A 13,420-nucleotide genomic window follows, 5' to 3' on the forward strand; every position below is an offset into this window, starting at 1 on the left:
ACATCTTTGGTATCTTGAAGAAATGTCGGCATTGTTTTGACCATTGGGTTGAGAAAGTGGTCGACAAAAGTCGAAAGCGGTTCTAGAACCGACCCGATGCCTGATATAATAGGCCTACCTGGTGGTGGCCTAAGTGGCTTATGCACTTTGGGAAGACAGTAGAAGTACGGGATCGTAGGGTGTTTGGTGACCAGGTACTGTCCTTCTTGTGATGTTATCCATCCCTCGCTTGTAGCTTCCTCTACCAGGGTGCTTATTTTCAATTGTAATCCTTCTGTTGGATCCATTCTCAGTGGTAGATAAGATTTGCGGTCACTTAGTTGTCGGAGGCATTCGTTTCTGTATGTCACGGCATCCAAGATAACGGTGGCTCCGCCTTTGTCGGCCGGCTTGATGGTGATCCTATCGTTAGAAGTCAGTGAGCGTAAGGCCAGTTGTTCGTCCTTAGAGAGATTCATGAAAGGCTTGATCTCTCTTCTGTAAAGATTTGTGACATCATTCTCCACAGCTGCTTCAAAAGTCAGAACCTTAGGAGGTAAGGTGGCGCTCGGTGGATTAAACGAAGAGGGTCTCTTCAGTCCAGTGTTTTTATCTCTGATATTGGTTTCCAGGTCAGTCGATTTTGCAAAGAAGTAGTGCAATCTTATTTTCCTAAACAGCTGAGATAGTTCGATTTGCGCCTGGAAAGGATCACCTTTTTGGGTTGCTACAAATCCCAGGCCTTTGTTCAAAAGGCGCTCCTCGTTGGTAGAGAGGATATGCGAGCTGAGGTTAATCACGATGCTGTCTGATTGCTTGTGCTCGCAGCGTCTTGGGGGACTTTCTTCCCGCTGCGTAAATCCATCCTCGACTGTTGTGGGGTGTTCGTGTCCGTGTTCCAATGAACTTGTTGTCGCACGGCTCCTTGTCTCCTCCTGCCCCTGCCTTGTCTCTGGCCAAACCCTAAAAAAGGAAAAGACCCCATGCCTTGTTGCATTTGTGGTGGACAGAAGGGCGGGCCCATTTGAGGAGGACAATTTGGTCCCATCATCCAAGGGTTGATTGGCCACCATGGTTGGAAGTTGTTGAAGTTCTGTGGTTGGCTCCTCCAATTTCTTCTATTCCCACGGCCCCTGGTTTGGTTAGAGGGTCCGGTTTGTGATGTATCAGAATCACTGGAAGTTCCATCCGAACTAGAAGTGCCATACATGGAGCCACCCTTTTTGCCACCTCGATTGAATGTAGGCGCTGTATAAGTGTCGCTAGTGTATGGGTACACCTTCTCCATTGAAAATCTCGCTAGATCTTTCCTAAATTTCTCTAATTTAGTAGATAGGATAGACTCCTTGAAGTCTTTGTTGTTCTTGTCCGTATCATCTTGTCCCTTTTTGAATTGTCCACTTTTTAAAGTGGTTTTTATCTGGCCCTCGAGTACCTGAATTTCAATCAGTATTGTGTCCGCAATTCTTTTCGCGGTTTTAATGATCAGGACTAACCAATCCCTCGTGCATCTCCAAGCTATCAAGGCCCAGTCCTTGAGAAACTCTTTATCATCAAGGAAAAGGCGTGGTGCATTGTTAACGATGAGGCCTGTGGGGGCACAGTTGCCTCGAAGGTATTGGGCCATGATCATACCATGGACAGATGTTCTAGAATGGGACTTTTTTAAGATTAGGACTCTATTCCAACTATCATCGTTGTTTGTTGCCTGAGGCGGAGCCGGAACATTATCTAATAGACTCGGGTTTTCATCCAAAATATTTTGTACTTCTGCATTTTCAAAAGCTAAGCCCCAATTGGTGGCCATCGTTGAAACGACAGACAAGGGGAGCAAGCCACAAAGAAAATTCACAAAGTGAAAAACTCGAAGTAAACTCTATTACACTGGCGATCAGAATAGTCGACCAGTACTAAAAAGACCCACAGCCTTGGCTGTACTAGTAACACGTTCAACAAACAATTAGAGAGGGTCTGAGGGCAAGTTTATCGACCAGCCAGATATACGCCCCGAACTCAATACACAATAACAAATAATATCTGGGGGTCATAAAGTAAGTCAGTAAGTCAAACAAGAAGGACCACTATACCAAAAGCATGCAAAACAGTATCACTAAGTGGTAATAATAAGTGAATGGCCAAGTCAAGGCTCAAGAGTATATGGAGAAAAATTATTCCCATCAGAAGCCACACTGTACTGCCCTTATTATCATCATTTGGGTTCTCCTTACCCAGGAGACACGACGGACGGTAAGTAATTACCGTGACCGAGATGTGAGGTGAGGACAGAACAGAAAGGTATGGTAGTGGCTAATGAAAAGCAGTGTCTGGTGATTGGAGTGAAAAAGTGAAGGGTAATCATAAAATTAGGTGAATCGGGTGGAATAAAGAAATTTTATTAATATCCCCCAATCCCTAAGATTAAAAGGCAGGTGTGGGTGCAGGTTTTAAATAATAACCGCACATATTGATGGTCGACATGTTTCTGCATTCACAAGAAAAAAGTTTCTAATGCATTCTTCAGGACCTAGGGACAACACTACTGCTTTGTAAATAAGGAAAAGATAAATAATGAAAAAAATATCACCTGGAAGTCCAGGCGTACTCAACCGTATACTGTTAGTGCATAATGGTAAGGGATCCGACATGAAAAACAAACAAACAAACAAACAAATAGAGAAACAAATAGGACACTTAATGTTATTCACATTGTTTCTGTTTGTAATCATACTGGCAATGCTATATGTGCACCCATACTAGGATCATATCTCAAGTATTCACTCACCCTTATACGTAGGTTGAGAGGCTTCACCCCACCTGGCTGCAGCGCAGGTAAAAGGAGCACCGCTCTGGGGATAATCATAAGGTAATTACAGAGCGATTTCAGGTTGTGACACACGAAAAAGAAAGAGAGAGAATAGAGTATACTACGAGACAAAAAGGCGAGTGGGGCCTCTTATATATCAAATTGTGACAGGCTTCTAGGCATGCCCGCCCCAGACTATCAGATTCAATCAACACCAGATTATTGGAGAATGCGGAGTCCAAAGCGCTATGTCAGAACACGGAGTCGCCATTAGTGGCGTGTGATGCTCCGTGTGCGCGTTGGAAAGGTAAACGGCGTGTGCGGAGAAATCATTGCGCACGGGCCGAGATACACATGCAGAATATTGAAGAATGCAGAGTGCAAAGCGCTATGTCAAACCACGGAGTCGCCATTAGTGGCGTGTGATTCTCAGTGTGCGCGTTGGAAAGGTAGACGGCATGTGCGGAGAGATCATTGCGCACTGGCCGAGATACACTCACCTTTCCGTCGATGTCTCCAGGCAGTCTTCAGTACTGCTTGGGGGGGCACCGATCGCGGAACACGGTGATGTTATGTAGACTCGTCAGTAATCTCTAGGAGTCATGTGACCAGGGCAGTCACGTGATGCTTAGGATCCTGGGAAAAGTAGTTCGCTGAGCATTTCTGCCGGCTTTGCAGTGTGGACTGCACTAAAAGTATGTGAAATGTATATTAAATCACATTCTAGGCAGCACAACACAGTGTGATGCATATAATAAGTCAATAGTATGTTGTTGTGTGTGTGGTAGATGAAAACCCACTTCATTATGTATAGGAAAGCATTATGTAAGGCAGAAAAATTAGACATAGATATCAGATGGAGTATCTAAGATGTGCCAAAACCAGGTTGATGGAAAAATTTCCCCGTAGGATATTTAATGACACTATACAGAGCAACATTCAGAGGGACATCCAGGGTATAGGCTCGTTAAGGCCCTCTTTGTCGCTGTTGAGGCGGTACACCCATTTTTGTTCAATTTTAAACAAAAAACGGCTGACATCCGCACATGAGTCAGGGATGTGTGGTTGTTCAAGTACTGTCCAGTGGAATTCCTCAGGACCATGACCCTTCTCCAGAAAATGTGCAGTGAGGCGGGTAGCTTGTTTCCGACAACGCACCGTGCTTTTGTGTTCTTGGATGCGTGTCCGTACCTTTCTGGTCGTCATGCCGACATACTGTAATCGACATGGGCATGTAATCAAGTAAATCAGATTACTGCTATTGCAGTTCGTAAACTTGCTTTGTATCCATGGGCGGTTAGTGCCGATGTCAATCTCAGTAGACTTGTTGGTCTGGGGACAGACGGTACACGTCCCACATGGGTGGTGTCCTATCACAGGTGGTAAGTCCCATAAGGTGCCCACTTGCCTCACTTCCTTGTTACGCGGGCGTGTGTGGACTAATTGATCTTTCAGATTACGTCCTCTTTTGTAAGCAAACATAGGCTGAGGGATGTCATCGCCTCCGGTTTTGAGGATGGACCAGTGTTTTCTTATGATCCTTTGCAACTGGTTGGATCGACTGTTAAAGGTGTTTACAAAAGCAATGCGATCCGTCTTCTCTTTTGGAGGGAGGACTTCAAGAAGGGCCTCTCTGTTGTTATTGGAAGCCCTCTTTTTAGACCGGCGGATGATTTTTTTGGGATAGTTTTTCTCCCTCAATTGAGTCTCCAAATTTCTTGAGTGGACTTCAAAAGATTCCTTATTGGAGCAGTTTCTCTGGACCCTGAGAAACTGACCAAACGGTAGGTTGTCTCTCAGGGAGCGCGGATGGCAGCTGTCATATCGCAATAGTGCATTCTTGGCCATAGGTTTACGATATAGCTCCGATTCAATGCCAGTTGGAGTGGCATGTAACCTTATGTCCAAGAAAGCTAAAGATGTTCTACTGTACTCGATGGTGAACTTGAGATATATATTCCTGCCGTTCAGCCAACTGTGGAATGACTTCAGGCTTTCTTCCGTGCCGCGCCACACCACCAAGATGTCGTCAATATAACGTTTCCATACATGTATAGATGGTAGGTATGGATTGGTGGTTACTAGGACATCTTGTTGCTCAAAATTATGAACATACAGATTCGCTAGGCTCGGCGCGAAAACACTGCCCATGCTGGTACCAGACGTTTGCAGGTAGAAGGTATCCTCAAAGCGAAAATAGTTTTCTTTCATAGCAATTTCTGCTAGGTGCATAATGAAATGTGTCGGAGTAATAGATTGGTGGATGTTCTGCTCCAACAGTGTACCCACTACTTCTAGAGTCTCAGTTTGCGGGATTGATGTATACAGGGACTCAACATCGAACGACACTAAGATGTCAGTCTCGATGTTGTATTGTATCGTTCGAAGGAGTCTCAGAACATCTTTGGTATCTTGAAGAAATGTCGGCATTGTTTTGACCATTGGGTTGAGAAAGTGGTCGACAAAAGTCGAAAGCGGTTCTAGAACCGACCCGATGCCTGATATAATAGGCCTACCTGGTGGTGGCCTAAGTGGCTTATGCACTTTGGGAAGACAGTAGAAGTACGGGATCGTAGGGTGTTTGGTGACCAGGTGCTGTCCTTCTTGTGATGTTATCCATCCCTCGCTTGTAGCTTCCTCTACCAGGGTGCTTATTTTCAATTGTAATCCTTCTGTTGGATCCATTCTCAGTGGTAGATAAGATTTGCGGTCACTTAGTTGTCGGAGGCATTCGTTTCTGTATGTCACGGCATCCAAGATAACGGTGGCTCCGCCTTTGTCGGCCGGCTTGATGGTGATCCTATCGTTAGAAGTCAGTGAGCGTAAGGCCAGTTGTTCGTCCTTAGAGAGATTCATGAAAGGCTTGATCTCTCTTCTGTAAAGATTTGTGACATCATTCTCCACAGCTGCTTCAAAAGTCAGAACCTTAGGAGGTAAGGTGGCGCTCGGTGGATTAAACGAAGAGGGTCTCTTCAGTCCAGTGTTTTTATCTCTGATATTGGTTTCCAGGTCAGTCGATTTTGCAAAGAAGTAGTGCAATCTTATTTTCCTAAACAGCTGAGATAGTTCGATTTGCGCCTGGAAAGGATCACCTTTTTGGGTTGCTACAAATCCCAGGCCTTTGTTCAAAAGGCGCTCCTCGTTGGTAGAGAGGATATGCGAGCTGAGGTTAATCACGATGCTGTCTGATTGCTTGTGCTCGCAGCGTCTTGGGGGACTTTCTTCCCGCTGCGTAAATCCATCCTCGACTGTTGTGGGGTGTTCGTGTCCGTGTTCCAATGAACTTGTTGTCGCACGGCTCCTTGTCTCCTCCTGCCCCTGCCTTGTCTCTGGCCAAACCCTAAAAAAGGAAAAGACCCCATGCCTTGTTGCATTTGTGGTGGACAGAAGGGCGGGCCCATTTGAGGAGGACAATTTGGTCCCATCATCCAAGGGTTGATTGGCCACCATGGTTGGAAGTTGTTGAAGTTCTGTGGTTGGCTCCTCCAATTTCTTCTATTCCCACGGCCCCTGGTTTGGTTAGAGGGTCCGGTTTGTGATGTATCAGAATCACTGGAAGTTCCATCCGAACTAGAAGTGCCATACATGGAGCCACCCTTTTTGCCACCTCGATTGAATGTAGGCGCTGTATAAGTGTCGCTAGTGTATGGGTACACCTTCTCCATTGAAAATCTCGCTAGATCTTTCCTAAATTTCTCTAATTTAGTAGATAGGATAGACTCCTTGAAGTCTTTGTTGTTCTTGTCCGTATCATCTTGTCCCTTTTTGAATTGTCCACTTTTTAAAGTGGTTTTTATCTGGCCCTCGAGTACCTGAATTTCAATCAGTATTGTGTCCGCAATTCTTTTCGCGGTTTTAATGATCAGGACTAACCAATCCCTCGTGCATCTCCAAGCTATCAAGGCCCAGTCCTTGAGAAACTCTTTATCATCAAGGAAAAGGCGTGGTGCATTGTTAACGATGAGGCCTGTGGGGGCACAGTTGCCTCGAAGGTATTGGGCCATGATCATACCATGGACAGATGTTCTAGAATGGGGCTTCTGATGGGAATAATTTTTCTCCATATACTCTTGAGCCTTGACTTGGCCATTCACTTATTATTACCACTTAGTGATACTGTTTTGCATGCTTTTGGTATAGTGGTCCTTCTTGTTTGACTTACTGACTTACTTTATGACCTACTCGACTCAACCTCCCCAGACGTCGCCTACCTGACAGAGACCTGGCTGAACCCTGCCTTTTCACCCGACATAGCTAAAGCCGTCCCGGAAGGCTACAAGATCACCCACTGTGACCGCACCACCGGAGCAGGAGGAGGAATCGCCATCGTCCACAGGAACACTCTCAGAGTCTCGACCAACACAGACGACACCCTCAGCACCGCCGAACACCTGCACTTCCAGATCCACACCCACCCCAACACCACCCTCAGAGGAACCCTCATCTACAGACCCCCCGGACTCCGACCACAGTTCAACGACTCCATTGCCGACTTTGTCAGCACACACGCCCTCGCCTCCACAGACTACAGCCTCCTCGGGACCTGAACTTCCACCTCGAGAACAACAATGACACCAACTCCACCACCCTGATTGACAATCTAGCCAACCTCGGACTCAGACAACTCGTCACAACACCCAACCACTCCGCCAGTCACACGCTTGACCCCATCTTCTCCGCAAGCCTCACGTCTCCTTTAACCACACCACCGAACTCAACTGGACCGACCATCGCTGCATCCACTTCACCTTCAAGAAACCCACCACGCACCACCGCACCCAACAGATGCCTCAGCGCTGCTGGAGCCACGTCACCGAAGACCAGCTAACCACCACCCTCGCCAGAGCCCACCCGCCGACCCCGACACCGCAACCTCAGACAGTGGATCAAAGACAGCAGCAATACCCTCGCCCCAATCAAGAAACCCTCCAACAGTCACACCAACAAGAAAGACAGCTGGTTCACAGACCTCCGGGCTTCCAAGCAAACCTGCTGAAAGCTGGAGAAGGTCTGGCCCGGTGAACGAACACCGGACAGCCACGCAGCCCACAAGACACCATCACCTCATCCGATCTGTCAAAATGGCCTCCTTCAAAGACCGCTTAGACAACAACGCGCACAACAGCAAAGAGCTCTTCAACATCATGAAGGAACTCTCCAACGGCGTCCCACCCTCACAAGACCTGTGCGACTCGCTGGCCACCTTCTTCCACCACAAGATCGCAGACATCCACGACAGCTTCAACGCCACGACCTCCCCGACAACCACTGAGACCTCCGCCTCCACGACCACCATCCGCACCAACCGCCTGCTCTCCTGGACCAACATCAACAACGACGTTACCATCAAGATCATGAACACCATCCACTCCGGATCTCTGACAGACCCATGCCCACACCACATCTTCAACAAAGCCAGCACATCCATAGCACCCCATCTCCGGAAAGTCATCAACACCTCCTTCGAGACAGCAACCTTCCCAGAGAGCTGGAAGCACGCCGAGATCAACGCCTTACTCAAGAAACCCAAGGACCTCAAGAACTTCTGGCCCATCTCCCTGCTCCCGTTCCCGGCAAAGGTCATCGAGAAGACCGTCAACGAACAACTGACCCGCTACCTCGAGGAGAACAACATCCTGGACCCTTCCCAGTCCGGGTTCAGCAGCAACCACAGCACCGAGACTGCCCTCATCGCCGCCATGGATGACATCAAGTCCCTGCTGGACAACGGAGAAACGGCGGCCCTCATCCTCCTGGACCTGTCAGTGGCCTTCAACACGGTCTTCTACCACACACTACGAACATGCCTCCACAACGCCGGGATCCAAGAGAAGGCCCTGGACTGGACCACCTCCTTCCTCTCCGGCAGAACACAGAGCGTCCGTCTTCCCCCATTCTACTCTGAAGCCACCGAGATCATCTGCGGCGTACCCCAGGGCTCATCCCTCAGCCCAACTCTCTTTAACATCTACATGGCACCACTCGCCCACGTCGCCTGTCGACACGAACTCAACATCATCTCCTACGCCAATGACACCCAACTGATCCTCTCCCTCACTAAGGACTCCCACACCGCCAAAACCAACCTTCACAAAGGAATGAAGGCCGTCACTGAATGGATGAGGAACAGCTGACTGAAGCTGAACTCGGACAAGACGGAGGTCCTCATCCTCGGATCCACCCCTTTAGCCTGGGATGACTCCTGGTGGCCGACCGCACTGGGAACCGCTCCAACACCCACCGACCATGCACGCAATCTAGGGGTCATCCTCGACTCCACCCTCTCCATGAGTAATCAGGTCAACGATGTCTCCTCCTCCCGCTTCAACACCCTCTGCATACTCCGCAGGGTCTACAAGTGGATCCCCACTGAAACGGTCACCCAGGCCCTTGTCAGCAGCAGGTTGGACTACGGGAATGCCCTCTATGCAGGAGCCTCGGCCAAACTCCTGAGACGGCTCCAACGCATCCAGAACGCCTCTGCACACCTGATCCTCGGCATCCCTCGCCGCAGCCACATCACACCCCACCTGAGAGACCTGCACTGGCTCCCGGGCAACAAGAGGATAACCTTCAAGCTCCTCACCAATGCACACAAGGCCCTCACCAACACCAGACCAACGTACCTCAATAGACGACTCCGCTTCTACACCCCCACCCGCCAGCTCCGCTCTGCTGACCTCGCCACAGTCCCCTGCTTCCGAAGAGCGACCTCCGGTGGCAGATCGTTCTCCCACCTCGCTGCCAAGACCTGGAACACCCTCTCCATCCACCTACGGCAGACCCAAGACCTGTTGACCTTCAGAAAACTACTCAAGACCTGGCTTTTCGAGCAGTAGCAGCATTCCCCACCTCAGCGCCTTGAGACCCTCATGGGTGAGTAGTGCGCTTTACAAATGATATGATTGATTTATTAATTGATGAGGAATCCAAAAAATTCATCAGTGCAAGCCAAAAAATTTCTCTTTTGGTGGTAAGTGCTATGGGATTAACATATGTTTTTTACAGTCTATGATTATAACATACACTACACCACCATGCTTAAAAAGATGCATTGGAAGAATCTTTTCAAGATTTGGATATTTGTTGAAATGCTGCCGCAAGATGTAAACGAGCGCATCGTCATGAAGAGGCTCAGAGGTGAAAACTAAAACAAAATGGTGGCGATCATCCTACAGCACGCACCCCGCTATTAGCCCCCATAAAGCATGAAAAATGAAAGGTTGCACCTTGTACACAGACCTTCAGGGGCACAGAGAGCCGCCGATGAGAGACAGTCCAGTTAGAAGCAAACCGCGGCCATGAGCACTCCTCTGTCTGCCATTTTCCCCCCGAGCCACGCTGGAGCCTCACATAGCCGTGGCCATTCTGCTACAGCATCAAGCCATACCCACTTGTAGCACTTATATAGCGCTTCATGGGCTCCAGCGTGTGTGGATCTCTTGGATTGTACATTTAGACTCTACACAGCTTTTTTGGCTATACAAGAATCTAGGGCAGTAATGTCACTGCCAGCTGGTCCCCTGAACATTTACCAGGCATGCCAGAACATGAAGCCTAGAGCAGCACTAGATTATGTACATATATAGGTACATGGTATTTCTACAGCACAGTTCTAGCCAGAAGGCAGCGGAGCACAGTACAAGGCTGAAGACAAGCATAAAGCCAACGAGTGACAGGAGAGGTAGCTGGTTTGTGGACAGTGAATGCATTGTGATGTGGTGTTCTTTATAAAGGTGCTTCTGCAACCTCTTTTTAAATTGGAAGAGAGTTGGAGTGGTCCTGATGGGTACGGGGCTATTCTTCCAGACACTGGGTGAATAGATGGAAAAGGCCTGCTGCCTTGTTTTTTGTTCATGCCTGCACTCTGCTGGCTGTTGGTATGCCAGAAACGACCAGAGATTGTGAGCTTGTCTGCAAGAAAAGAGGGGATGCTGGTCATGATGGGTATGTTAATGATGCAGCTGGATTTGAAGATGGTGCAGGCCGGCAAGGGGAGCCAATGGAGTTCCACCATGGTGGGGGTGATGTGATCATATTTCTTCAGGTCATTGATGAGACATGAAGTAGCAAAATCTGATTGGATAGTTTGACATCTTTAGCTTGAAATATATTTAGGCCTTCAGGAGACTCCTCAAGGCCTGGCAGTTCGAGCAGTAGCAGCACCTCCGCCCCTCGCCCCCCCCCCCCCCCCTAAGCGTCTTGAGACCCTCACGGGTAAGTTGTGCGCTCTACAAATGTATTGATTGATTGATTGATATGTTTGAATATGTATTAGGTTTAAAAATGTATCAAGATTATACATCAAGTCTGCTCCAATTTATCAAAGAGTTCAAGACGCACAAACTTAAAAACACGACTTCACAAATGTATTGATCGACCGCAAACCAGCTACCTCCAGCGCTCGTTGCCTTTATGCTCCTCGTTGACCTTGTAAGGCACTCTACTGCGTATTGACTAGATTTGCGCTTTAGAAATATCATATCCATACATGCATTTATTTCGAAACTGGTAACTACATGGCCCGGATTACCAGCTGGTGGGTAAAGGGTCAGGTACTTACCACACCCCACAAATACCATTACCCAATATTTTTACCAGATGTGTTAAGTAACCTTTAATGCACGTTTATTCCACGGAAATTTGACTTAACATGCAGAATCTGTATACAATTAATCATTAGTATTGGCCCAGATACCTCTGGTGTGTGCTATAACTATTGTTATCATACACTGAAGAGTTCTGAGAGTAGCAGCTAACTCCGCTATCATGCAGTTTTCCACCAACAAATTTGGGCAGGTGAAACCTAACAAAATTTATCAGGAGGAAATGTGACAGGTAACTACCAGAACATAAAATTGCAATTAAGGCCTTAGTAATTGCCATTTAGTTTGAAAGAGTTTAGTTGAAAAAGGGTATTCAAAAAGGATTAAAAAATGTTTTTTTACAACGTAGACTTGACCATAAACGTGACAGTAGAGATAACTCTAACTTTATTGTTATTACTACAACTGGAAAGATTTATTAATTTACTGGTCTAGGTTTACTTTTAACGCTGAACTTTTTGGTTTCAAAATAACTGTTATTGGTTGGGTGGTAACAGAAAATACACTGATTTGTGGAGAAATTCATAATTCCTCAACTGGACAGATTGACACTCCGCAAATTAGGCCATTTTCCTTTACCACCCAGATAAAAAAAATTAATTGAGAGTTTAGAAATTTAGATTTTTGTAGAAACAGCTGCGCTTTTAGTTTTTTCTCTGACCGCATGTTGCGTCTGGCAAATAGATGGATTATATTCAGGGAAAAATCCTTGGAATAAGGAAAAATATGCCAAAATGTATGCCTAAAGACTATTTCTGTAATCATTTCTCAGACAGGAGCTCAAAACTCATGCTGGTGTGGCAATATCACAGCTGGTAATTACTGCAGTTCTTGGTATCAGTAATTCTGGTTGTGGTATTATCACACCATTTTAAAAGCACCTTGGAATGAGGTCCTTTATCTAACCCAAAATGCTTCCCAGACTAAGCTGACTGCAGTGTAAATGTAAAAAAATGTGCCAATGTAACAAGTTATTAAAACTCCATTGACCTGGTAAATTAGTTCAGTTTCCAGATGCATTACAACAAGAGCACAATGGACCCATCTGAAGCCAGTGTCAGTGGAACATCTTCATTTTCAGTCTCCTTTCCTTTGTATTTGGCTTTCCACCCTCCATCTCTTTCACCTCTCATTTTGTTTCACTTTTTTATGGTTCTTCAATTGCTACATGTCCTCCTTGACTTGCTTCTCAGGTCTTCCTTCTGTCTTCTGTCCTCTAGGGCACCAACCTTCAACTCGCTCGTATCAAGCGCTTCTTGGTCCAGGACAGAGCGCCGCTGCCTGAAGCCAAGGGGAGAGTGGTAAGTAGTCGGTGCTGAAGAGAGAAGGCATGGCCAAAGGAGACTTTTGGTTCATGATAAGAGACTTTAGGAGGCACACATTGACTGCTGAGAATCCTCTATAATCCTTCTACAATTGAAGTTTGTGTTTCAAGACATCTCATTCATACGGGGAAAAAAATGGACAAACAAATAAAGAGCTTTGAGGCCGATAATAGCTTGTGATTGTTCTGAGGCAGTATGGCAAAGTAGGCTCACACAAAGACTAAGAACAAGAAGTTAAGGTTTCGACCTACAATTTAGAACCTAAGTAAATGTGCATTTTATTTTATTTTAATGGTTTTTTCCTTGCGGGTATCAGAGCACTTTATACATTTACAGAGTAGAGTAGTAGAAACAGTAATATCAAATTTACTACAAAGAGCAGGAGAGGGTAGTGCACAGAAGAGGGAGGGTGCGCTTTACCATGTTTAGAGAGCAGGGGAGATAAAACGAATAACAACCAGATATCATAGTTCAGACACTAATAACAACAGAGTGTCATAGTTCAGACAACTGCAAGTACTAGGCAGTGTTCAGAAGCAGTGGCGTAATGTTGGTACTGATAAGATAAACGCATTAAATAGCCAGTGATAAATAGCCATGCGAGCAACGGAGGAAAATAGAATATTGGGATCAAGGGAAGGAGTACTTTGACTTCTTTCTTGAAGGATATGATCAGAGCCGGACTGGCCTTAGCAGGCACTGGGCAT

The 13,420-nt window shown here is 46.7% G+C and overlaps 1 protein-coding gene across 1 annotated transcript in view; it reads left to right on the plus strand.

Annotated features, from left to right (window-relative positions):
* Nucleotides 1-13,420, plus strand: part of DRD3 (dopamine receptor D3) — an 857,963-nt gene that overhangs the window by 685,351 nt on the left and 159,192 nt on the right. Inside the window, exon 5 of the mRNA XM_078655903.1 lies at nt 12,609-12,689. Within this exon, the coding sequence (XP_078512029.1) occupies nt 12,609-12,689 (81 nt within the window). The remainder of the gene's footprint in view (nt 1-12,608; nt 12,690-13,420) is intronic.

The sequence above is a fragment of the Lissotriton helveticus genome, chromosome 8, assembly GCF_964261635.1.
Source record: "Lissotriton helveticus chromosome 8, aLisHel1.1, whole genome shotgun sequence".
NCBI classification, from domain to species: domain Eukaryota; kingdom Metazoa; phylum Chordata; class Amphibia; order Caudata; family Salamandridae; genus Lissotriton; species Lissotriton helveticus.